The 27461-nt window shown below is 41.9% G+C and overlaps 1 protein-coding gene across 1 annotated transcript in view; it reads left to right on the forward strand.

Annotated features, from left to right (window-relative positions):
* STAB2 (stabilin 2) overlaps window positions 1-27461 on the forward strand; it is a 944658-nt gene that overhangs the window by 592196 nt on the left and 325001 nt on the right. Inside the window, exons 40-42 of the mRNA XM_078674824.1 lie at window positions 3887-3932; window positions 6312-6388; window positions 8929-9054. Of these exons, the coding sequence (XP_078530950.1) occupies window positions 3887-3932; window positions 6312-6388; window positions 8929-9054 (249 nt within the window). The remainder of the gene's footprint in view (window positions 1-3886; window positions 3933-6311; window positions 6389-8928; window positions 9055-27461) is intronic.

Raw genomic sequence — 27461 nt, forward strand, 5'->3', positions numbered from 1 at the left:
GGTCTAATAATAATATAAATACCATGGATATCCGTTGAGGACTGAATATTTTCAAGAACAAGCCAAATCTTTTCTCACACAGGCGAACTGTAATCATCGCTTTTTCTGACAAGATAGCTTCAACCTTTACTAAGAAACAATTCTTCCTTCTTCAGAGTTTTGGACTCTGTGTTCTCTCATGCATTTGAATTAGGTCATATGGAAGTGGATTCCATCCTGTAGCCCTGCCAATTCTAGAACCTTTAGTGCATCAAGTAAACTGATTTATTTGCTTTGGAGCACCCCCCCCCATTACTCAGAAAAAAGAGTACTTCTTCTGGTCTTTTGCTGTTTGTCACCATCATGTGGCACCGATGGCTCCTGACTTATATTGCATTATGGGACCTTTAATTGTGAAACCATTGATTTTACCCTTGTTAACATTGTGCAGTACTAAATGTGCCAAAACTACCACATGCTCACTCATGTCAACAGGTGTAGAGGATGTAGCCTTACGGCTAGGGTGGTCGACCTCAAAGCTGGGGAACCGGGCTTGAGTCTCGGCAACAACGCTCAACATCCTGTGATTCTGGGCAAATCACTAATCTCCCCGTGCTTAACAAAAAGGAATGTGTTTTCTGTAACTAAACTGGAGCTCATGTAAAGCGCTCTGATACCCGATGTCTCGGGTCTAGTTCGCGCTATATAAAACTCTAAAAAAAACAACACAAAAAAACAGTACCAATGTTGGATACCTAGCATATTCACATTGTCAGAGGTTTTGCTTTTTCAAAACTCATGACTAAAAATTAGGTCTCCCAACTATGACACTTATTATGGTGACCACTGAACAAAGGCCTTCTCATAAAACAGTATTCCTCAGAAAAAGGCAAATACAGGACCAGGTTTATATGATCTGCATTTGTCATCTGTTTGCATGCTTATGTCATGCTGATCATTCTGGATACTTCTCTGTTAAAAGTTAGTACACTAACGGAATTGAGTACCATATCCAATGTCCTTTCAATTTACTGATCTGTGGTTCCCAGTAATCAACATACTCATTTCATTACTATAAATAATTAAATATCTTTGCCATACATATTTGGATATACACTGGGTAACGTACCCAGTGCCATAAACCATCAGGATATTGCAAGTTATTGATGAGTTCCATGACCATACAGTGGAAGGATCTGTTAGAAATGGGGTCTCTAGTTGGCAGTGGTATGCAGCCTGTCCAAGTAGGGAGGGTTCCTTCTAGTCAGGGTAAAGGGATAACACAGCTACGATAACCCCTGTCCCCCCCCCACGGTAGCTTGCCATGCACCAGTTAGGCTAATCTTAGAGGCCATGTGTGAAGTATTTGTACATAACACACAGTAACACAGTGAAAACACTACAAATGGACACCAAATGACAGAACTCAAAATATGACTTTTAAAGGGTTTCAAGCAATTCTGTCCATAGAACTCTATGGGTGTGGTGATTTGACACAAAGTACCTCTGATTTGTCAAAATCCACAAGGCCTAACAGGTGCGTAGGAGGAAAGTGTTGGAAAACACAGGTATGCACCTGTTCCTGAGTCCATAGAGAGGTGATGTGCCAGTTCTGTTGCACGCAGGGAAAGTGTTGCATCGAATCCGGACTGTAGGGGGAAGCGAGGCTTCAAAATCCAAGACTAGTCTGCTGGTGATGTGTCAGAAAAACTTGGTGCACAGGTGCGTTACGTGGAAATCCAGACGCGCTTGAAGTCCATGCAATGGTGACAAACAGGCATTGTGTCAATTTCCGCAGCTGCGATCTCTTGATGCGTCGATTATTTCCGCTGTACACTATGGCCTGTGTTGGAGTCAGTGCGGGGGTCTCGTACTTCGGAGGCATGGTGCGCTGAATTGGGGTTTTGGCGGTTTCTTCTGCCACTGACGGGCACTGCGTCAATTTCTTGGGCTGGACTGCGGCGGTTCATGGAAATGTCTGCTGCACAGTGGTGCTGTCAGAAAAACAGGCACTGGAAGGGTGATGCATCATTTCCGATAGTTTCAAGCAGGTCTTTGCATTAGGAACAACCTCCAGGGACCCAGAACTGGATTTGGCACCACAAAGCAGGTCAGAACTCCGAGCAGTGGAGCTAAGGGGTGATGCAGACGAAGTTTTGATGGCCCCGAGACTATCAACAGGAGGCAAGAACACACAAACCCTTGGAGAAACTTCTCAAGCAGAATACAACGCAAATTCCAGTCTCCATAGTAGAAGCAGCAACAGCAGGCCAGCCCAGCAAAGCAACAGACATCAAAGGGGCAGTACTCCTCCTCACAGCCATTCAGGTTTTCTCCTTGGCAGAAGTTCCTCTTGATCCAGAAGTGTTCTAAAAGTCTGTGGTTTTAGGTCCAATTTGTATACCCCTTTTGGCCTTTGAAGTAGGCATTCTTCACAGGAATGTCCTTGTAGGCAGAATTTGGAGGGGGGTGGGGTGGCACAGCCCTATTCAGGTCCAGCTGACAGCTCCTCCCACCACTCTAGCTCTGGAAGGCCCATCAGCCTGGTAATGGGCCCTCAGGATATGTAGGGCACACGTCAACTCTCTTTGTACAACTGTCTAGAGTGAATGCAGAAACAGGCCCCTGTTAGTGTAAACCAGAAGTTGATTTCACAGGCAGGCAGAGGCACAGGATGGTTAAACAAGAAAACGGTCACTTTCTTAATGTGGCATTTTCAACCACACAATTTAAAAACCACCTAATTTCAAATTCTGAGCTCAGAAAGCCCAAAGTTCAAATCTCTAGTTGTTCCCAACTGAAAGTTACGCTTGTAAAATGTTACAAAGCAGCTCCAATGAAAGTCTGCGGGAGAGCTAGTCCTTGCAATAGTGAAAAATGAAATTGCTAGTATTTCACTATCAGGACAAGTAAAACCACACCAGTACGTCCTACTTTTCACATCCACTGCACCTTGCCCATGGGGGTACCTTGGACCTATCTTAGAGGTGCGTACATGTAGTTAAAGGGAAGGTTGGGGTCTGGGTCCACTTGCCAGGGTGACGTGGCAGTTGAAAACTGCACTCACAGACACTGCAATGGCAGGCCTGAGACAGTTACAGACCGATGAGTAAGTGCCTTCTGTGAATACCAAAATGAGTAAGTGTCTTCTGTGAATACCAACATGGTAGTAAGTTTAGAATTTTGTCTTGTTAGTTCTGTGAGTCGGGCCCACGGGTTCTAGTACTGAACTTTTCACCTAGAAATCATTGTTTTCAGCTGCATTCATCTAATTATTAAAACGGGAGTAAAACAAGTCTACAACTCCCACAGTGCATCAGTTGGTCAAACAAAAGACCTGAATTGGAAACAGTCTCCGTAATGACTTGAAAGGAGGTGGTAAATCTAAGAGTCGGTAGACCTAAGGGAGAAAAGATGAAAGGTCGCTCTTGCACTCTCTGGTTTACAGTACTAAGCATCTGACTCATTCCTAGGTCAAACCACTGTAAGATAAGCTTCAGTACAAGTGGTATTCTCAATTTATGCAATGCAGTCAACAATGTGTGCCCAGTGATCAATCAACTTGGTACAGTCTCATCCTGTTAGAGTTCCCACTTAACTCATCAGTCTCTTAATGTAATGTAACCTGTACATCAGGCCTAACGTCAACAATGATTGTGCCTTTACTGCTGGACAAGAATCAGAACCATTGATCCGTTATATTGGACCACCCCTAGTTTTTCCACATATAGAAAACATATCTTATTTTTATCAAATTGAGCATCGTAATTGAGTTAAGGCTCTCCCATTGTAGAGTAATATTGAATCTCTTTTAATATACACTAATATTGTTTGAGACAATTAATAAACAAATTAGAATAAGTTAATTTCACCAATACAAACCAATAATGCAGATTTTTTCTTTCAGAAATCACAGACGATAAATGCAACAAATCTTGTCACACCAGTGCCAAGTATGTAACCAATGTATTATTATTAGCTTTTATATTTGTAGTAGTAGCGGGATTGTTATTAATAGGATTATCATTATGTACATCTTACATGTCATTACTGATGTATTTGTTATATGTATATTTTTTTATTCAATTGTTTGTTAGTTAGATACTGCTGTACACCTTGTGGAAGGTACTGCCAAGCCTCACTTTTTGAGAACTTTGTGTACCCTTTGGTTTCTATTGTTGGCAATATTAAATAAACCTGGCTCCTTATCTGCTGGTGGTTTACGGAAATGGTTGGTGGCCCAGTAATGCTCACAAGGTATTTAGTAGGGCTTGGTGAAATTCAAATTCTGCTGGTGTAATTCGAGGAATTTGGGGAATTTTCATGCTACACTTGTCATGTGAAATCCATTAATTATGCAACTGCAGCACTTCGCCTAATTACAAGGCACTTACTGTAAAAAGTTACCCCGAATGCACCATTCCACTGTCATTTGCTGTGCTCTTGTTTTTTTGGACTTTTTATTAGCATGACATGCATAAAAAATGGATGCAAAGACGCACTTTGTGCTAAAATATGGCGCTTAATGGCATTTGTGTTTCGCGTATTTACACTTTATTTTATTGATATTTCGGATAATTAATAGAAACCAAATTATGTGAATTTTGCACACCAACTTTTCGGCGATTTGGGCATCTCAGACGTGCACCACTCCCTTCTCTTGCTAGAAACATAAAAATGTGACTGGGGAAATTAAAAGGAATTCGGGGGCCTGTGCTTCTACCTCATTAAAATAAATAAATAAATTAAAGAATTAATTAATACAAAAAAATCTGTTTCCTACCTACAGGAGAAATATGCTTTGAAGGCTGCAGTGACGCTTCTCCTTAAACCGAACATCGATTAGTCCTACTACAATAAAAGGATGCTATGCCTTGCTATTGTTTATCATTTCAGCAGCCCTTTTTTCAAGATACACTTATCGCCTCAGTGGTGTAATTTCTGGTACTTTCTGTCTATTTAGATTAAAAAGTTTGCTGAAGTTACATGTACAAACAAAACATATCTGCATACGTCTTAATAGAAATTGATTTGCGAGGCTAGGGAAAGTAACTGTGGTTTAACAGAGCATTTAACTTGAAGCAGATGTGTTAATACACATTTATTTACATATTTATTACCACAGTGCAGAGGTCAAAGTCGATGTAATTACAGCTTTCATCTTTGCAACAAGACCTATAGAATGGGATTCATGTTGCCTCATGGATGTTACCACTTGTGTCCTGGTTCTTGTCAAAGCTATTTATTTAAAAGTACTGCAGATTTAAAAACAGCATTCTTAAAACATATATACCGATCCAAAAAGAGTAATATCTTATTTGGTTCCATAATTAATATATGTGAGTGATACCATCACCCACCTGAGGCTGCCCACTCCACATCACACTGCACATCAGTAGCTATTATTTATATATATTGTATGTTTGGGTGTTTTTTTGTCCAAAATAACAAAATGCAGTGGTCGAAAAATCCGTATTTCAGTGAAGAGTAAAATATGGGAAATAGTTCATGTTTCTCTCTGAAATTCGAATTTCATCATTATAATAACGGCGCCCAACCCTCTCTGCATAGCTTTACCGATGTCTGGATTACTAGTTTATGCGACACATTCTCTGGGACTATTATTTTCATCAAAGTTAACTAGAAAAAACATTTTTGTGAAATCTGAAATGTGAAAATTATGCACATCTTGCTGCAAATTATGCAGCAAATGTAGTAAATCCATAATTAGGCGATAAACACCACATCCACAGAATTGGCCATTGTTAACTACCCCAAAATAACCATGTGATATAAAAAAATAAATACATAACCGATAACGTGTAATATACTCCTACGTGTAATATACTCCTACATTGCCATCTTGGTGTTATTGTGACTTTTAACCACTCAGCCTTCTTACTCACTATGTATGATGCCACCAGAAACCATTGATGGCAATGTTGGCCCATACTACACAGTTACCTAATATGTATACTCTGTCTTTTTCTCTCTCTCGATCTCTCCCTCTCTTTATATGAAATACCATGCGCCAACTGGTTTTGACAAAAATCTTATTTCCCAAAAGCTTGCAAGCCCCCCAGAACCATTATGGTTGAAGATGTTTGCAGAATTTATAATTCCGGAGGGAATAGAGGGATTTCAGTCTACTCCTAATTAGCCCCTATATGGCATACAATGTGCTGCTTTAGAAGAGTCAGTGTTTGAGAATGGTGGGCCGGACAGCAGCAGAAATGGTGTATAATCACGCATGTTATTCCATTAGAAATACATGTTTAAATGTTGTACGCAGTTTTCATGCATTCACGATGCTTTCCTCTCGTCTTCTGTAGCTGCCTTGAGAAACCAGATGGTAGAGCCTACTGCAAGTGTGCTGCTGGCTTCAAGGGAGATGGCACACTCTGTACAGGCAAGTATGGCACACCTTCCTAGCTCTCAAAAATGTGTGTTCAGTTGAAGAGGTCCTTTGCAAAAACAATATTTAAGATTTTATGAAAAAAAGATCTGTGAAAATAAATGTTATGATTTATTGATTTTGAAATGATCTTGATGCTTAGGGCCTGATTACGATTTTGCCGGATAGGGTTACTCCATCACAAATGTGACGGATATCCCGTCTGCCAAATTACAATTTGGCAGAGACTTTTTTTTTACAGTTTCATATAGCGTCAACCCACCCAAAAGTATTGGAGTACTTGACATTTGCACCAGATACTTTTTTTTATGTGCAGTTTTATTTAGCGCCAACCCCCACCTGAAAGTATTGGAACGCTTTACATTAGCACCAGTTAATTTACACAAGGACACGTTCGTTTTTGTAGGCACGGCGAGATTACGTGATTTGCCCCACATTGCTCAGTCGACTTGTGTCTCCGGAAAAATCAAAGAGGTGTCACCTTCAAAAGAGATGCTGCTATGTAAAATCACGCCAGTACAGTCACAACATGGGACAAAATCCTCCCATGTAATTATGGTCCTAATAAGAGATCATGGGGTTATAATAGCGCCAATCTAGGTAAGGCACATGTGTTGTGTCTGCCAAATCCACTTCAGTAGTACGAGATGAAAACGTCCTGGCGGCTCCACAGGATTGATGTGGATACTGGTTTGGAATTATCACCGACATCACGTTTACGCCATCTGTGGCCCTGCCTGACAGCTACCTTTATTCTAGTGTGACAGAACTTTCTGTGTTGATTGACTTGTGTCCCACCAAGTTGAATTATCACCGGTTCACGGAGTACACTTAGCTTGGATTTGACCATACAGCCCTGAAGAGTCATAGACCACTGTCTCTATGATGAAACACGTGTCGTTTGGCTGCTTTGTTAACAACCAATTAAAGAATACCAAGATATCTCCGTTGGATTTTGCACCATTTGTTTTCTATTTACATTTGCATTGCTTGTTCTAATACTGTATGTATGCACGGGATTGTTGATATATCTCATTAAGTTTACTTTTCGGGAGACATGTAAGATTAAAAAACACCCAGATATATGATAAAATCCCATGTATGCATATCACATATTGCCTTTTCATAAAGTGCTGCACGTGTGGAGATCTGATTTCCCATATATTATTTGCACAATTATAAATGTAGTGGTAAAACACCTTATATTATACGATTACCTCAAAAGTGGCAAGATAGAATGGTATTAGAGCTTATATATCATCTTTCAATATCATCTGCAAGCTCCAGTGGTAAATCTGGAGATAACAATGTATAAAGGCATGCTCTACCTGTGGCCGTCCCACATGTCACACGTCATGTTACAGCTCAATTTTCAAATGTGTCCAGTCGACATGTTATTTCCACTATCTGGTTTTGCTGCCTGGTTTAGCACTAAATGGGCTGTATTGTGTTTCAGCTTTGTGATGTTGAAAATTCCATGTTGCTTTAGTGCACTGTATGTTATAACATTTTGCTAAGTTAAATATTGGTCTTTACCTCTTATTATCTCTTATTGAGATATTGTGCAGTCTGCAAAGCAGGTGCTTTATCCCTCTGAACTACCTTACCATTAGTACGATCTTAACTGCTTGCTGATACTCAGCTCTTTTTCCATCAATGTAATGGTTTGATCGCCTGATATCTTTGACAAATGTAGGGTGGCGGAGGTCTAGTGCTTCAACAACTCTACACACAATTAGGAGCTGGAAATATTAAAACAAATGATTGCCTTCATTCTAGTATTGTGTTATAGAACTCTGACTGGCACCACCTGACTCATTTCACGTGCTTGGTGGACCAGTCACTACTGGAGGCTTAGTTGAAACATGTTCACTAGAAGGCTTACCGCAGAGTGTTTATTCATGGAGAGCCGCTACGTGCCCCACAGACCAACACAAGTTTTGAAAACGATGAAGGCCTTGCTCTTCACCAGTCAAAACACATTTCCTATCATGTAGGTGTTTCTGTGGTATTTATTTGCATATACGATCTATGTTGATGCTACACACACCATCTATAAATTACATTACCCTACCAGGTCATACTTAGCCACATATTATAGAAAAGCCTGCAAATAATCCACCACTCGACTTTGCACCACACCCCAACTCTGTGGTTGAACATGTGGAGCTTTTTAAGTAGCAGTTCGGTTTTTCAAAACATTGAGGGCCAGCACCCCACTTTGATAGTTGTCCCAGAGAGCACTAGACGTCAGCTGACTTGCCACCTCAGTGGCACCATAAGGTAAAGATCTAGTTAAAGCAGGTATTCCCAAGGCTTGGTCTTCCTCATTAGAGGTATTCATGGAACCCCACACTTCATTCACTGACGGCTGTTCTCTCTGGGAACCACAGATTTACCTTTGCATTAAGCTCTGTGTATAAGTATTTAATAATGAAGCACGCAATGTACTGTTGCCTATGTCCGAGGACGTTAGGATGCATCTCAGTTTGCATTTTGAACTGCATTCAACTTGTGCATTTTTTTGATTGCAGCGATAGATGCGTGTGAAGATAATAATGGAGGCTGCTCGGCCTACGCAGCATGTAAGAGAACAACCCCAGGCAACCGAGTGTGTCTCTGCAACCCTGGGTACGAAGGGGATGGAGTTGTGTGCCTAGGTAAGAGTCTATGTCCTAAATGTGTGCAAACACAGTGAAACCACATCCAAACAATATGGTGGGCAACAAAAGCCAAAGAAAGTCGCTTCTACAGGCTAACAAACATTTTTGAAGAAAGATGTATTTATTTATTTATTTCGTGTTTTATATAGCGCAAATGTGACCCGCTAGGGTGTCAGAGCGCTTAACAGAGATTTAGCGGTCCTGATTGAGGCAATAGCAAGCATCATAATAAACCTACGAGTTAAGAACACTCCAAAACAGTGTCATGGACAAGATATGTGAGACTGAAAGAATACTTTGAATTACAAAATTTCCTTTTTATCATCAAAGGAATGTTTGCTGAGTTCTCTCCTCAGTAGCTGAACGTGATAGGGGACCCTGGAAGAGGTTGTCTAGCTCCCAATGCGTTTCATTAAGGAAGTCTTGAGGGGCCCTCTGATTATAAGTTTGTAAGGACTGAAATATGATCAATAGTCACATGATTAGGTGATTCCACTGTAGTGAGTTATGGAAGGAATTTACCCATTAGGAAGATCTTAGCATCCTTCTTGATTTTTTTAATTAGGACGGCAGTCTTCTAATGTTTGTCTGTATCGAGTTCCAGATTCTGGGTGCAGCACCCAACAAAGATCTGTTGCATGTTTTCTTCTTCAGAAAGAACAGTGGTTTTAGCATAAGATCTTGTGTGCCTCGGGGGTACCTGCCTCCTCCAGATATGACTACTTTCTGAGCTACATACACCAGTGTCTTTGAGTGTAGCGCCTTATGAGTGATACAAGCAAGTTTGAGTTTTATTCTTGCTTCGTATGGTAGCCAGTTCAGAGCTCTTAGGTGTGTAGAGATGTGATCAAATTTTCTAGCGCCAGTTATGACCCTTGCAGCTGCGTTGACACAGGCTTTTAGCAGAGCTGTGAGATCTTGGGCTGGCCAAATAGATTTGTACATCCTTATTCGATCCTCACTATTATCAAAGCCTGAAGTGGCATTTTGTGGTCGGACGCTTCTAGGAATGGTTTCAGTTTTCTAAGACAATTCAGATGGAACCGGGCGTTTTTAGTCAACAAGTTGATGTGGGTTCGCATTTTCAGGTTCTTGTCTAGCGTGATTCCTAGTGATTTGGCTGAGTCCACTAAGATCGGGGTTCAGTTAAGCATGGGGATCAGTTTAGCCCATTCCTTTATTTCCGAAGAGATTTTAGAGGGAGGGAAATTAGTAAGAATTCCGTTTTTTTGCGTGTTTAGTTTAAGCTGATTACTTGTTAGCCAATGAGTGGTCATCTTTAGTGCTACATTCATTGACTTGATCTCCTCCAGTGATTAAACTTTAATGTAAATCTGTGTGTTATCAGGATATATATGAAACAGGATGTAGGTGTGTCGGAGTCATTCAGCCAGAGGTTCCATCTAGAGGTTAAAGAGAGTTGGGGAAAGAGTTGATCTTTGCAGTACTCCAATCGTAATAGGGGTTGGCGATGATAGCTTTTGATCTACTAAAAACCTTTGAGTTCTGTTCTCCAGTAAAGATTTAAACCATTTGAGAACGAATCCCAACATTCTTATCTTGTTTCCGAGTTGATCAAGCAATTTATCATGGTTTACAGCATCGAAAGCAGACGAAAGGTCCAGATGAATTAAAAGACAAGTTTTGACTTAGTCTAGAGCTTGCAAGGCGTCATCCAAATATATGAAGTATTGTAGTTTCCGTACTATGGTCTGGTCTGAAACCCGATTGGCAGCCGTCTAGTAGAATACATTTAGAGATGGGTTGGCTCAGTTGCTGATGCTCACATTTTTCTACCACTTTTGCTTATAACGGAATATTGGATACTGGCCTGAAATTATTTGGGTAAACAGTGTTTGATGTCGGTTTCTTTATGATGGGGAAGATTTGCCCAGTTTTTAAGCAGTCTGGTATGGAGCCTTGAAACAAAGAAGTGTTGATTATCACAGTCCAGATGGGGCTAACAAATTGGTTTGTTGTCTTTGAGAATTTTGAAGAGAGAGGATCCTTGAAGTGGTTATTTGGTTCTGTAGATGAGAGGATTTTGGAGATGTCATTGTTTCATATAACTTGAAGGAAGACCATTGAGCTTAATTTTTGGGCCCTACTTGGAGGGAGTGTGTAGTTTCATCAATTTGTGAAGTCGACAGGGAAGGTAGGTTGATTGCGGCTGCTCTAAGCTCAATTTCCAATGAAATGATTTTGTCTGTAAAGAAAGACAAAAATTCCTCACAGCTGGTTAGGGTTTTGCAGCTTCTCTAGAGGATTTGGCAAATTTATTTGACTATAGTTTTACCATTTCAAAGAGTTTACTTGGTCTATTTTGAGCGTCCTCCAGTTCCAATCTAAAGAATCCTTTTTGATTTGAGAATGCTTTTCTGGTCTTTCTTAGCAGTTTTAGTTGGGGGATGATAGGTGCTGTTTCCCTTTCCGTTCACTCAGATCTCTCCTTTCCTCGTTCAGGAAACTGCTAAACCAAGGATTTTTGTCCCTATCCCTGATTCTTTTCAATTTTAGAGGAGCAACTGAATCAATTATGTCTGACATCATTGTATTGTAGTCGGCCGTAAGTTCACTGACATTTGTTATTTTAGAGGGTGGGGGTAGATCCTTCTCACAACGCACAGCCAGTTTATCAAAGTCTAGGCCTTTTGTATCTCTAATCCATCTCTTTAGTTTGACATATTGTGTAGCTCTTTCCTTTATTACTCCTGGAATTTGGAAGGTAATATAATGGTGGTCAGACCAATCGCATGGAGAAATTGAGATTAAGTTGACTGCCTTTTCCTTAGAGATGATTCAGTCTAGTGTAGATCCTTTGCTGTGAGTTGGGAGAGTGCAGGCTTGGGTGAGTGTTTGGTCAGCTAGGAATTCTTTAAATACATCAACCTGGCTATCATTCAGATCATCCCAGTGAATATTCAAGTCCCCCAGGAATATATCATTAGATTGGGGGGAAGAGTTTTCAGTGCTGATTTTCATTAGGTGGTCTATGAAGGTGTCGTTCTTGGTGGATGGTAAAAGGTGAGGAAAACACATGGATGATTCGTTTAGTTTCTTATGGAAAGAGCACATTTTTTGCAGGTGTCAAGTGGATCGGAGTTTAATTGTGTAACGGCGAGATGGGAGCGATGAATGCAAGCGATACCTCCCCCTTTTTTATTTGTCTGTCTAGTCTCACGATGCTGTAATTTGGGGGAAATAGTTGATTCGTTCATGGCGACAAAGTTTCGGTGAGCCATGATTCCGTTAGTTTGACAATGTCAGTGGCATGCTTCACTGCTGATTGGCAGTTGAGAAGAAGGCCTAGGAGGGCTTTCAAGGAGATCCCAGGATTTGAGTCACCGTTGCAGGTGGTTATCGAAACTCTCTTCAGGTTATTGATGCTTAACTTTCTTATTTTGGGGTATGGAAGTTCTATTTACTTTGATTTTGACCGTTCCAATTTTGTATTCGCCTCCCAAGCCAGGGAGACTAGAGGACTCCGGTTTTCATTCGTAGAACAGTAGTAAGGCTAAAGTTTCTTCTTCCGATAGAAACTTAAGTTGTTGGCGTGGGCGATATTGCCTCTTTGATAGTGACACAGCTGTACGGTTTGGCTGGCTTTGTAGATTGAGTACGGAATTTAGAATGAGCTTGATTTTTGAAAGACATTCTCCTGTGAGTTGTAAGATGCTCTTTATTTTGCGAATAATGTTTTGAATGCTCTGTGATAAGTTGTCGTTTGAAGTTTTAGCTCAGTTTGAGTTGCTGAAGATGGATGAGGGGAGTCCCCGGATCCTGAGATCTTTGTGCTAGAGAGCTCAACACCCACGTGGCTTTCCCCAGCGTCACTCGCGGAGAGGGCTGCGCTTAGGGGAACTCGATTGCTAGCCAACTACCCCCCAGACAGGTGGAGGGTGCCACCGGACGGCACTTCCTCCATCAACCTACGCACGTCACAGTTTCCCTCCCAAAAAGGGGGGCCCTGAATGAGCCCACGCCTCACCACAGACTTCTGCAGCCTGGCAAAGCACTTCACATGTGCTACTTTGAAATAAATAGGGATAAATGGCAAAGTACAGTGCACCATAGGCTGGGAAGAGACAACCCCTTATGTGGTTAACTTCGTGGAATCAATCGCTCACCACGCAATCCCTTCAGGCAAAAAGGCGCTTATGCAGGCTTCCTTTCTCAGATGAAAAACACAACGCTCACCACGTGCTGTTTAGAAAATGTTTAAAGAACAATCAAGCCCTTTCTGCTCTAGGCCAGGAGCAGCAACGGCAGGCCATCCCACCCCATACACATCAGGGTCAGCGCTCCTTGCACAGCTATTCAGCTCTCCCACCAGGCAGGTCAACTTTAGTTCCAGCAAGGATCTTTGCTGAAGTCTTTTATACCCCTGAGACTTCAACAGGAGGCCAGCACACACAAGGCCATGGAGATTCTTCACAGGGAGGATACAACAGCAGGGCAAAAAAAGTAAGTCATTTTCCTCCACCACAGACAGAAGCAGCAACTGCTGGCCAACCCATCTATCACATAGAAATGGCAGTGCTCCTTGCACCTCCTTCTGCTCTTCTTCTTGGCAGGGTCCTCTTGTTCCTTGGAGTAATCTAAAGTCTTGGGGTGTTAGGTGCAATACTTATACCACATTTTGTCATTGTTCTCTTTGCTGTAAGGGTCTCTGAACCCAGTCTAAACCAGTCTTGTCCTCCCTGGTGTAGCATGTCCACAGGAGGCAGAGACAGCATTGTGAAAATGGAGACACAGTCTAATCAGGTACAAGCGAAAATCCTCCCACCACTCTAAATGCAGACCAGGCCTATTCGGCCCAGCAATGAGTCACCCAGACACCTCAACCCCACTAGGGACTATCTAGACTGAATGCACATTCCCAGCTTCCCTCTCTCTCAAACACCAGATGCTGAATACACAAACAGCTAGTGGTACACAGATTGGTCAAGTAAGAAAATGCCCACTTTCTAAAAGTTGCATTTTCAAACCCAGAATTAAAAAAAAAACACCTTTACCAAAAGGTGTGTTAATAAATTCAGAATTTAGTGACCCTAAATTTAAATTTTCTATTGGGTCCCTATTGAAAGCTACACATGTAAAATGTTACAGAGCAGTCCTAATGATAAGCCTATGGAGCAGACAGCCTTTTGATAGTGAAAAACGAAATAACAGTATTTCACTATCAGGGCATGTCACACACACCAGTACATGCCCTACCTTTCACATACACTGCACCCTGCCCATTGGGGTTCCTTGGGCCTACCTGATGGGTGCCTTACATGTAAGGAAAGGGAAGTATTGGGCCTGGCAAGTGGGTGCACTTGTCAGGGCAACATGGCAGTTACAAAGTGTGCATGCAGACACTACAGTGGTTGGTCTGAGACACATTAACAGGGCTACTCATGTGACTGGCACAAACAGTGCTGCAAGCCCACCAGTAGCATTTGATGTACAGGCCCTGGCACACATCGTTCACTTTACTAGGGACTTACCAGTAAATTAAATATGACAATCATGGATAACCAATCATATCACAATTTATACAGAGAGCATATACACTTTAGCACTGATCAACAGTGGTAAAGTGCCCAGAATCCTATAGCCAAAGAAAACAGAACCAGAAAAATAGGAGGCAAAAGGCAAAAAGTTTGGGAGTAAGCCTGTCAAAAAGGCCTGGTCTAACAGGCTTGCTTTGGTTTACGGAGAGGAGCATGTACATTGCTGGCTGCTGCGAGCCAGTTGGGGATGTTTTCCATATGACTTCTTATAGTCTCATAGGAAGAAGAGAGAGTAAAAGTTAAGGATTCTAAAATGGAGTTTGAGTCAATTGTGGACCAATTTCTGCAGAGAAGTCCATTGCTACCGGATCGCAGAATGCACTTGTCACCTCTGGAGGTACTGCGCACTAAATGTACAATACAAAACTCAGTGGTAAATTATTTTGTACCACAACCTCTATTCAGACTATAGAGACCAAAAGAAAAAGGAAGTCTTGCAAAGAACAAGCCCTAGAGCCAGAATATACTAAAAAAAATTCGGTTAAACATAAATTACTTTTCAACTCATTATAAATGCATTTTCCGTAGTTTTCGCCTAAATTATAACACAATGAGATTATATGAGATTTTTTTTGTTTAGGCGATGGCAGAACCTGTTAGCATGTTCAGTGTATTGGGACGTTTAGCCCTCCATTCACAAAGCATAAACAGGATTAACTAATCTCCTCACACCAGACATGGGACCAGTTATGGTTGGTGCATTATGTGTAGTAGGGCTTCACTTCTTCACTCACCTTATAAAGTGCATAGGAAGGACGAGTACCTTAGGCATTAATTATCAGAGGCAACCTCAGCGGTATGTTTTGCTGGGTGTGAACAATACACACAGGCAAATAACTACAAAACAGCATGTTCACAGATAGATGTGCATTCAAGTAAAATAAGAATAGTTTCTAATAATAAAAAACTGATGACAGTGTGTTTTCATATACTGGTGCGCTGATGCTTTGGTACAAAATTAAGCTAATTAGTGTATTGGTACATTTATTAAACGAGTAACACAGGTATGGCGGGGAAGGGGGGAGATTGAAAAATAGATTAAAATAAACTTGCCTTGCTGCTGATCGTCAGACCGCCGCCTCGCCTCGCGCCACATCGTCCTCTGAAGCAGGAAGCACAGGATCTCTCCCCTAAGCAATCAGAATGCTGCAATGCAGCATTGTGATTGGTGTGAGCACCGCGGATCGGCACTCAGACAGGGAATAGTAGTTTACCGGAAGCTATGTTCCAGAACTTTGTCTTCTCTGTGACTACAGTTACCTTATGTATGCTATTGAATTTATTTGTAGAGAACACAGCCTTGAAAAAGCCTTGATAGGGGGATGCACGTGTTAGCTACAAGAGTATTATTCTGGAAGAACAATAAAAACATGGAATCAGAAAAACATTCCTTCACAATAGAATTTGTCTTTTAAGTTGAAAGGACACTAGATGTGAAAGAAATGCTTAATGCATTTAAAAAAATGACAGGTTTGTAGTATAGTCCCAATAGCACCCTGTCATGCAGGACCTTCGACGTTTACTGATAACATATACCGTGGGTCTGGTGGCAGAATGACTCCGTACACCCCAGCTGCATATGTTAGCCTATGGTTTGCATTAGCTACCTCACACTATCACTAGAATCTCCTATTATCAGAGAGATTACTTTTTGGCATCCTCAGAACACAATAACCTCAGACTCATGGAAACAATATCTTACTTTTCACCCGGTCACTCGTGCTTGCTTGTTTTTGCTCTCAGAGAGATACAGAGAAGAAAACAGTCTGACATGTTTACAATAAGAATTTATTCTACAGTGGTTCTTCTGATGTAGAATAAGTGCGCTGTTATGACTGTAACACAGTAGCGGCAATGTAGAACCAGCAGTACAGTGAATATGAAGGAATAGTATTGTTCTACCATTTTGCAACAGTCATGAATGCATACATGAATATAAAATGCATTTATAAAATAAAGTGCGTACTCCTAAGATGCCTGTCTAGATGTACCTAAGTGTACCTAGCATGTGAGTAGGTGCTATATAGCCTAAGAGCCCATAAGCCTAAGAGCCAAGAACCCCACTAGGCTTTAGTCAAACCCCCATCCCTGAATAGTGAGAGTGTGGGACTTTGTCCTGGACTTATGCTGGATTTCCCGAAAGGAATCTTTAGACCACTGTCAGCTGGAGTGATGGCATGCCGGAGCTGCAGAGTCTCTGCTCAGTGTGTCATCCTTGAAGTCGCGGTTCCCTCCTGCCTTCTGATAGCAAGAGGTGCTGTATTTATACAGTCTATGTACATGTGTTACCCATTGTTCAGTATGAGGATGACGTTGGGGATTAAACCTTGTGCATCGATGGGAGAGGTGTAGTGTACCTCCTGGAGAGTGTACTCATCAATTATTCATATGTGCTAAGGTTGACGTCTTAGGAATATCGATTGTGAAAAACCCACCCTCGGCATGGAACTAGGTGAAAGGTTTAGTCCATAAAAGGCTGCAGACCTTATAAGGCGTGATGTCCTTGTAAGGCATTCTGTCCTTATTTGGCGTTATGTCCTTATAAGGCTCGTTCATATGAAATAACGGGAGCTGATGTAGGGAAAGTGTACGATGTCACCTGGACCTATATTAGGGTACCGATATGAAATATAACAGGTTGGTATGTCCAGCAGAGGCCCGTGCAGGTAAGAGCGGTGGGGCCAGGTGGGGGGGATTTGGACAGACGTCGATGAGGGGAAATGTATTATTTATTTAATTTTCCCTCATGGTCAGCTGTCAAACCCCTCCCCCGCACAACGTGGCCCCACCGCTCTTACCTGCACAGGCCAGTCCTGCGTATGTCATATGTATTACCCAAAGCATTTGAACTGTTTGTCATACATTTGCTTTTTTAGCCAATTTCTCTAGAAATGTGTGCTTTTAAATTCAAAGTTAGGCTCCATTTTCTAAAAAACAAAAAAAATTGTGTAGCTTGGTGTACCATTAAACTTTGTGCAGTGGTAGAGCAGCAGGTACAATTGTTTGCTTTTGCTTTTGATGATTTTATTAGGCAATGTTCATTGTAGTGCCTTTCATTTTTAGGTTAAGCTTATTTTCTTGTCGATTTCCTTCCTGTGGGAAAGCTTCTTTTGTTGCGCATCTTTCCGTGAGAGAGAGAGAGCTTATTTTTTAATTTTCCAGATAAGAAAAAGTTGACATTGTTTCTCATAATTGGTGAATAGTTTTGGAGTGCTGGCATGTAGGTTGATTGGCTTTATTAGTTTGCATTTCCATTTAGTTATTCCTTTCTTGTTTTAGTTAAATGTGGTTAATATTGTAGTTTGTGGGTCGACTAGGGGGCACAACATACACGAGAAGCAGGAAGCTGTCGTCATAGTCGTGCCCAGTGAACAAACCAGTCGTCACGGGGAGAGGTGATGTGGCTAGGTTCTCTTCATATGCTTGGATCAGGTGTGATGCAGAACAATCACTGTCCATGCATTGGATAAAAGCGGCTGCTGCAGGGTCTGCTGCTGGGGTGGAAACCAGGCTGGCAGCTGTATTTTTGTAGTTGGAGCAGGAGGAGTGGTAGGAGAATGATGAGATAGTAGGAGTGGCTACGTTGTGGACCATGCCCCTAATGGCAACCTCCATTAAGTCAGTGGATCAAAGGAGCACAGTAAGGGAGAGGAAGCCTAAAAGGACAGCAAGTAGTAGCTTGGGTCCTACCAGCAGTCTGCCAAATGCTATTACTATCACCAGAATGTCCACAAACCAGGAACTGGACAAATGTCCTCCTGCTCATGCAACAGTGGTGCTCCATCGACACAATGGAGACCGCCACCAATGCTGACAACATCCATCTGTGTGTGAGTTAGTAGTGGTCCAGAGAACAAGGACACGGGCCGCTTTATTCGAGGCTTATGACAATCTACCTGGTGGATTGCCTCATCGTCAGTTGTAGGGCAGGGGATGGAGTAGGTAGCAACGTCAAAACTAGTCTGTGGAAACAGCCCTGGCCGACATGCTGGTTGGGCTCATCTGCCTTCTAACTGGTTATTCTCTGAAAACAGAGGACATCAGCAGATTCTCATGATTCAGTTGCAGTCTCTAAATGCACTGATGGTGTCTAACTATAGTCTCATGGATTATAATGATGATTCATCTTGGCGATTGTTAGTTGTTATGTATTAAGTACAAGAAGACATCTGCTGTGTTGAAACTCTGCAGCACTAAAAACGTCCTTTGATTGTATAGCAGCAGGGATGTATACTTTTAATGGCCACATCGACAACTGTTGATGAGTGAACAGACACCTGGGAGCCCAATACTGCAATGGGTCATCATCTTTCCTATGCTATCTGGAGTGCTTCTTGCAGCTACGCATCTGCTTTCAATTAAGCTGAAGGCCCTAGCAGTCCAGACTTGTAAAGGGAATCACTCAGTGATGTCTGACTGACAGTTATATTTGCCAAGTCGCTTCCTGCTGAGCCAGATACACTGGGATTGAGAATTGAACAACAACAGCCTGACAGTGGTCCTGTGTTTGTTCTTCCCGCCTCTGATCTGGAACCATGTCTGAACTGGGGTGGCAGAGTGGGCTAAAGAACGGTGATGAATTAAACCCAGATCTGTTGACTGGGTGTGAGTGTTTGATTGGTTCAGATGCTCCGTCCATCACCACCCCTTTTGAATCGCTTTTTTTCGCCATAAGTTGGCAGGGTATGCTCAGACGTTGAGTCCCTTGCTCACTTTGCTACTGGATTCAAGCAAGCCTGGCTGAAGACGGCTGTAATGCCAGAAACCGGTCCTAGGAAGCTTGTTTCCGGTTGAGGGAAGGCATGGCTTGGCAGTTCGGGCTGGACTGTTCCCATGAGGCACAGGGTCAGACTGATTTGCATATGCCCATGTCTGACCTGGGCTGGCAGAGTGGGCTAAAGAATGGTGATTGATTAAACCCAGATCTGTTGACTGGGTGTGAGAGTTTGATTGGGTCAGATGCTCCGTCCATCACCACCCCTTTTGTACCGCTTTGTTCGCCATAAGTTGGCAGGGTATGCTCAGACGTTGAGTTCCTTGCTCACTTTCCCACTGGATTCAAGCAAGCCTGGCTGAAGACTGCTGTAATGCCAGAAACCGGTCCTAGGAAGCTTGTTTCCGGTCCAGGGAAGGCATGGCTTGGCAGTTCGGGCTGGACTTTTCCCATGAGGCACAGGGTCAGACTGATTTGCATATGCCCATGTCTGAACTAGGGTGGCAGAGTGGGCTAAAGAACGGTGATGGATTAAACCCAGATCTGTTGACTGGGTGTGTGTTTTTGATTGGTTCAGATGCTCCGTCCATCACCACCCCTTTTGTACTGCTTTGTTCGCCTTAAGTTGGCAGGGTATGCTCAGACGTTGAGTCCCTTGCTCACTTTGCCACTGGATTCAAGCAAGCCTGGCTGAAGACGGCTGTATTGCCAGAAACCGGTCCTAGGAAGCTTGTTTCCGGTCCAGGGAAGGCATGGCTTGGCAGTTCGGGCTGGACTGTTCCCATGAGGCACAGGTTCAGACTGATTTGCATATGGCCATATCTGAACTGGGGTGGCAGAGTGGGCTAAAGAACGGTGATGGATTAAACCCAGATCTGTTGACTGGGTGTGAGTGTTTGATTGGTTCAGATGCTCCGTCCATCACCACCCCTTTTGTACCGCTCTGATCTGGAACCAGCAGCTCTTGCAAGCGCCTTTACGAGTGCTGTCTTACACTTTGTAATAGTGTGTGTTGAATTACAGCCACTTTCTCAGTAAAGTTAGAATCGAGTAGAGATATCAATGGGTTTTTCAGATATCTTATGTATGAATCTTCACACAAGATGTACTCGCTGTGCAATGTCAGTCTCTTTCAAATTGTCAAGCTACCTTTCAAGTCTAGACATGTTCTTGCTAGCGAGGACACCACCAGTAGCTATCTTCCACTAAATGTCAGAGAGCTCATAACATTGGTGGCCTCCTCCCATCCTGCGTCATAGAAAAGACCTTGCACATGAAGGGTGGCGATTTGTGCTGAAGCTGCCGTTCCTGTGCACCAATTCTGTGACGCGCTATGATGTGTGGATATCTTGCGTACCACAGCAATCACGCTATGGATATGCTAGCAGTCACTGGAAATGTGTCACTGCATGACAGAGATGACCTGAAAAACCAGATGCACGTTGTCTTTTCTATTTGTAAGGTAGCAGTGACATTAGTTGCCCACAGTGGAGGCTGCTATTTAGCACCGGTGGAGGGGGGGAGAGGGGGTGGGGTGTCATGAGCGTAGGGAATGGAAAAAAAATAAACACTTAGCTATGTACAGCCACTACCGCCTCTCAGTCCTCTTCACCCACTTCCAGGGCAGGAACAGAAAGCACTCAGGCTTCCAGGCACTCCTAAGCCAATCACAACACTGCAATGCAGCATTGTGATTGGTCTGAGCGCCGTTGTTCGGTGCTCAAGTGGAGACAGGGGGCCTGGGCATGTTCTCAACACAGGCTGTAATGCAGCCTAGGTGGAGGACATGCAAGGTGCTTATGACGGTTTATCCGGCCGGAGATGGCCAGAAACACCGTCATGTGCACTTCAGAGGGTGAAAAACACTCCTCCTTCAGCTCCTTTGTCAGATCCTAGCCCCACCGCGCCCCTACCTAGCGGAGCAACTAAGGAAAAATAAAATGATAATAACAATGAGCGATTATCATATTATTATTTCTTTTTGACCTGCTCAGTGGGGCAACGCTCCTCTGCCTTATCGGAGGAGCCGCCCCTGGTTGCTCACCTCTAAACTTAGGATCAGCTTTCATGGGCGTATCACCCCACACCCCGACTCTTGCTATCAAAGTTTGGTGTGCACACAGTGGCTTGCTAACAAACAGCATGCAGGAGCCATAACTCCTTCTGTTAGGAAGGTGAGTGCCATTATGCTGTTTTAGCCAATCATCCAGATGTTCCTGCTGAAATGGACCTTCCTAGTTGTGATTTATTCAATGCCATTTCCATGTGAGAAGAAATTGCTCATAAGGTTGTGGTACAGCGTTGAATGAAAAATATCGTCAACTGGGAACCTACCAGCTGAGCTCAACACTAGGCATCAGCTCCCTGAAATATATTTTCCATAATGGGGTATATTAGAAGGCCTAAATCTAGAATTATCACCAGTTTGGCATTATGGTGATACATCCTAGGATGGCTCTGTTGTCTTTTTGTCTGTACTCAATTGACAGGCAGAGGCTTGACTTCCGCACGGGTAGGTAAATGCTCTCTCTCACAGCAGTTAATGCAATAGAAGCTGAATACCCTTGACTGGTGGCACCTTCTAGGATACCGATAGGGACACGTGTCAGTCTGCTGCTGAGTGTTGGCTCGTATCGATAAGATTGCTGTGTTCGTCATTCCCATACTTGTTTATGATCATGCAAAGATGAAGAGCACGATTGTTTCCAGTCTTACTGCACGTTTTATGACACAGAGTACAAGATGCAAGATGTACCTGTTCGATCTGTACAAAAAGAAAATCCACGTTGCAGGTTGTTCTTGGTTAGAAGGAGAGAATACATCAAATTTGTGTCACAGAGGTGGAAATTATGTCCCATCGGTGGTGGCATGGTGGTATTGCCATTTCTTGGGGGTATACAGTCAAAATATCGAGTTTTTAATATCGACTAGACATAATATCGAGTAAAAAATATAGAATGGACATAATATCGACTAGACATAATATAGACAACAAAAATATCGACTAGAAAATTTTAATATCGCATAGAATGGACATAATATCGAATCAAAAACTATAGAATGGACATAATATCGACTAGACATAATATAGACAACAAAAGTATCGAATTTAAGGTAAGTTAATATTATTTATTATTTTTTGTGTAATATAATTCTGTAGCGGGTTGTGGGTTTATAGGGAATAGGGTGGGAAGTAATTTAATTATAATTAATTAAATTTGTTAATTTGTTTATTGTTATTTATTTAGAATTAATTGTTAATTAATTATTAATTGGTAATTAATTAAAATATAATTGGTCATTAATTTTAATTGATTAATTGATAAATATGTTAATTGTATTAATTTATTTTCTGTAGCGGGTTGTGGGTTTATAGGGGAATAGGGTGGGAAGTAATTTAATTATAAATGATTAAATATGTTAATTTATTTATTGTTAATTATTTTGAATTACTTGTTAATTAATTATTAATTGGAAATTAATTAAAATATAATTGGTAAATAATTTTAATTGATTAATTGATAAATATGTTAATTTTAGTAATTTATTTTATGTTTCGGTTGTGGGTTTATAGGGGAATAGGGTGGGAAGTAATTTAATTGTAAGTAATTAGATTAATTAAATATTTTTTTGTGTCTAATTTTTATTTATTTTTATATTGTAAATTAATTTATTGGTAATTGGTAAATAAGTAGTATTAGTAGGTACTTTTTATTATTAGTGCATTATTATTTGTAATTTTAATTGAATAATTAATATATTTTATGCAATTTTAAAATAATTTAAATATTTTGTAATTGAAATTAATATTTATGTTATTTATATTTATATATGAAGTATTTACTTTCCCTACTATTGCACTCACTGGAGTGCGAATAGTAATTTTTACCCCTACGCTATCCAACTTTTTCCCTACTGTTGCACTCACTGGAGTGGGAATAGTAATTTAAACCCCTACGATATCCAACGCTTTCCCTACTGTTGCACTCTCTGGAGTTGGAATAGTAATTTTTACCCCTACGCTATCCAATGCTTTCCCTACTCTTGCACTCACTGGAGTGGGAATAGTTATTTAACCCCCTACGCTATCCAACGCTTTCCCTACTGTTGCACTCTCTGGAGTTGGAATAGTAATTTTTACCCCTACGCTATCCAACGCTTCCCCTACTGTTGCACTCACTGGAGTGGGAATAGCAATTTTTACTCCTACGCTATCCAACACTTTCCCTACTGTTGCACTCTCTGGAGTGGGAATAGTTATTTAAACCCCTATGCTATCCAACGTTTTCCCTACTGTTGCACTCTCTGGAGTTGGAATAGTAATTTTTACCCCTACGCTATCCAACGCTTTCCCTACTGTTGCACTCTCTGGAGTAGGAATAGTAATTTTTACCCCTACGCTATCCAACGCTTTCCCTACTGTTGCACTCTCTGGAGTAGGAATAGTAATTTTTACCCCTACGCTATCCAACGCTTTCCCTACTGTTGCACTCACTGGAGTGGGAATAGTAATTTAAACCCCTACGATATCCAACGCTTTCCCTACTGTTGCACTCTCTGGAGTTGGAATAGTAATTTTTACCCCTACGCTATCCAATGCTTTCCCTACTGTTGCACTCACTGGAGTGGGAATAGTTATTTAACCCCCTACGCTATCCAACGCTTTCCCTACTGTTGCACTCTCTGGAGTGGGAATAGTTATTTAAACCCCTACGCTATCCAACGTTTTCCCTACTGTTGCACTCTCTGGAGTTGGAATAGTAATTTTTACCCCTACGCTATCCAACGCTTTCCCTACTGTTGCACTCTCTGGAGTAGGAATAGTAATTTTTACCCCTACGCTATCCAACGCTTTCCCTACTGTTGCACTCACTGGAGTGGGAATAGTAATTTTTACCCCTACGCTATCCAATGCTTTCCCTACTGTTGCACTCTCTGGAGTGGGAATAGTAATTTGTACCCCTACGCTATCCAACGCTTTCCCTACTGTTGCACTCACTGGAGTGGGAATAGTAATTTTTACTCCTACGCTATCCAACACTTTCCCTACTGTTGCACTCTCTGGAGTGGGAATAGTTATTTAAACCCCTACGCTATCCAATGCTTTCCCTACTCTTGCACTCTCTGGAGTGGGAATAGTAATTTTTACCCCTACGCTATCCAATGCTTTCTCTACTGATGCTCTCTTTGGAGTGGTAATAGTAATTTTTACCCTCTCACTATCCAACGCTTGCCCTACTGTTGCACTCTCTGGAGTTGGAATAGTAATTTTTAACCTTACGCTATCCAACGCTTTCCCTACTGTTGCACTCACTGGAGTGGGTATAATAATTTTTACCCTTACGCTATCCAACGCTTTCCCTACTGTTGTGCTCACTGGAGTGGGAATAGTAATTTTTACCCCTACGCTATCCAATGCTTTCCCTACTGTTGCACTCTCTGGAGTGGGAATAGTAATTTGTACCCCTACGCTATCCAACGCTTTCCCTACTGTTGCACTCACTGGAGTGGGAATAGTAATTTTTACTCCTACGCTATCCAACACTTTCCCTACTGTTGCACTCTCTGGAGTGGGAATAGTTATTTAAACCCCTACGCTATCCAATGCTTTCCCTACTCTTGCACTCTCTGGAGTGGGAATAGTAATTTTTACCCCTACGCTATCCAATGCTTTCTCTACTGATGCTCTCTTTGGAGTGGTAATAGTAATTTTTACCCTCTCACTATCCAACGCTTGCCCTACTGTTGCACTCTCTGGAGTTGGAATAGTAATTTTTAACCTTACGCTATCCAACGCTTTCCCTACTGTTGCACTCACTGGAGTGGGTATAATAATTTTTACCCTTACGCTATCCAACGCTTTCCCTACTGTTGTGCTCACTGGAGTGGGAATAGTAATCTTTAACCTTACCCTATCCAACGCTTTCCCTACTGTTGCGCTTTCTGGAGTGGGAATAGTAATCTTTATCCCTACGCTATTCAACGCTTTCCCTACTGTTGTACTCTCTGGAGTGTGAATAGTAAATTTTACTCTCTCGATATCTTACAGAAAAAATATTGTATATGTTTTGTTAATAATATGTATATATATATATATATATATATGTTTTAACATTTTTTTTTAAAGTTACATTATTTATTTATAAATTTTAAGTTTATTTAAGTATTTTAAGTATGTTTAAATGTATTATATTTATTAATATAATACTTTAAAATTACTTTTAAGATATTTAAAAAATTCGATATTTTGACTGTCTATATTTTTTCCTACCGATATTTTGGAGTCGATATTTTTGTACTTACCTGTTTGTAGATAGGAAGTCGATATTTTGGCATTCTATATTTTTACCTCAATATTTTGGCAAGTCGATATTTTGATTGTCGATATTCTGTCAGGGATCTTTTCTTGGGGTCTTGCTCTGCTACGTTTTCCTCTCTGAAGTCTTCCAAACACTGTGTACACCTGAAAATGAATAGCTGATGGTATGGGTGGTTGGAAATGGGCAGGTTCCTCCATTCATTGGTACTCTGTATCACTAGGGCTGGTCACAGTAGCAGCAGTGTTCTTCCAGCTTCCTCTTAGGAGGAGGAAAAGCACACTCTGTCATCATGGCGATCAAAGTACAACTTCATGGGACTAGAATTGGTGGGGGATGCAATGACTGTGGGCAGTGGTTAGCTATTGCTCCGATCTGAATCCAGCAACTCAGCATGGGCCTGACTTCTTCCTGAGAACTATGTGGGCTGAAATATACATGGACCCTAACCAGACGCAGCATTTGTGGCCTGTCTGACCGCAGATCACTGCTGCACATTTGTATTTGTGCCAGGCAGTTGGTAGAGCTTGGTCTTTGAGGTGGCTCCAGTGGATTTCTTGTGATGACACTGCAGCTGCCTGGACCAGCGTTTTGCTGCTCAATTTGCAAATGGCTCAATCTATTATGCTTCTTGCAAATACTGATTGCATTGCACCATGTATAGTGCATGCATCTCCAAAACATTCCGTGGCCATGGTATCACATAATTTCAGTGCAATCTTCTGTACAATTTAGATTTAACCCATGATTTCGAGGGCATGTTGGTTTACGTGTCTTTTTGCCTCACACACTACTAATGCTGAGAGTGTGTGGGAGCTTGGAAGGCTGTTAATGCGGCAGCCACTGAGATACGATTATCTTGTACTGAGGAACAGACATCTGCAGCGAGTTGGATATCTGCAGTCACAGGTGGAACAGAATGATGACATAGCATGCTGTTGATTTTACACATTGAGCCACGTCACATCCCAGCCGATGGACTGTCTTCAATTCTCAGAGACCCATAAGGTTGGATGCGTGGCCATCAGTCCTCCAACAGCCTAACATCAGCTCACCTGGAGCCCTTAGAGGGGAGTGAAAGAGGACACCACTGGTTTAGATAAGAGCTGCATCCCCTGAGACTGTGAGACAGACTGGGAGGAGAGGCAGTGAGCGAGGGCTACAGACCGGGTCACTGGCTAAAACATGACCCCTCCCCAGACTGGCAGCTTTACCCATACTTGGTGACTGGTGAGACAGGAGTTCACCGTAGTGTATCACTGCATGCCCCAAGTGACTCTAAACCTATTTTAGTGCACAACCCTGTTGTATACCTTATTTATCTAGCAAGCACAGCATTTTGTGGACCATTTTAGTTTGGAAAATGCCTTATTCATTCACCAACCACTGCATTTTGGGGGGCATTTTAGTTTGCAACCAAATTCTATGCAAATCCTGTAACAGATGTGTTCTGTGTTCATAGCCATCTGATAAGCACCCTGAAAATGTGGTTCAGTAGAATGCGGCTGTGTTACTGCGCCTAGAGGGGGGTGTAGAGTGGGTGGAGGAGGTCACCACGATGCTAAAAGTCCTAAAGGAGGCAGTTGGCCAAAGCATAGTGATAAGATGTGACCCCTCTACCCCTACAACAGCCTATTCAACCCAGAAGCAGTAGTGATGATTGTTCTTTGTACACCAGCCCACAGACACCAAGGCCAGTGTGCATGGACTCATCATTTTGTTACTGTAACAGCCCATATACAGGAAAGACCAGACGGAAAACTGAGCAGGTATAGCAATGCACGCTTTATGACATCAATTTCAGACAACCCCTAC

Source organism: Lissotriton helveticus, chromosome 1_1 (assembly GCF_964261635.1).
Source record: "Lissotriton helveticus chromosome 1_1, aLisHel1.1, whole genome shotgun sequence".
Classification (NCBI taxonomy): Eukaryota; Metazoa; Chordata; class Amphibia; order Caudata; family Salamandridae; genus Lissotriton; species Lissotriton helveticus.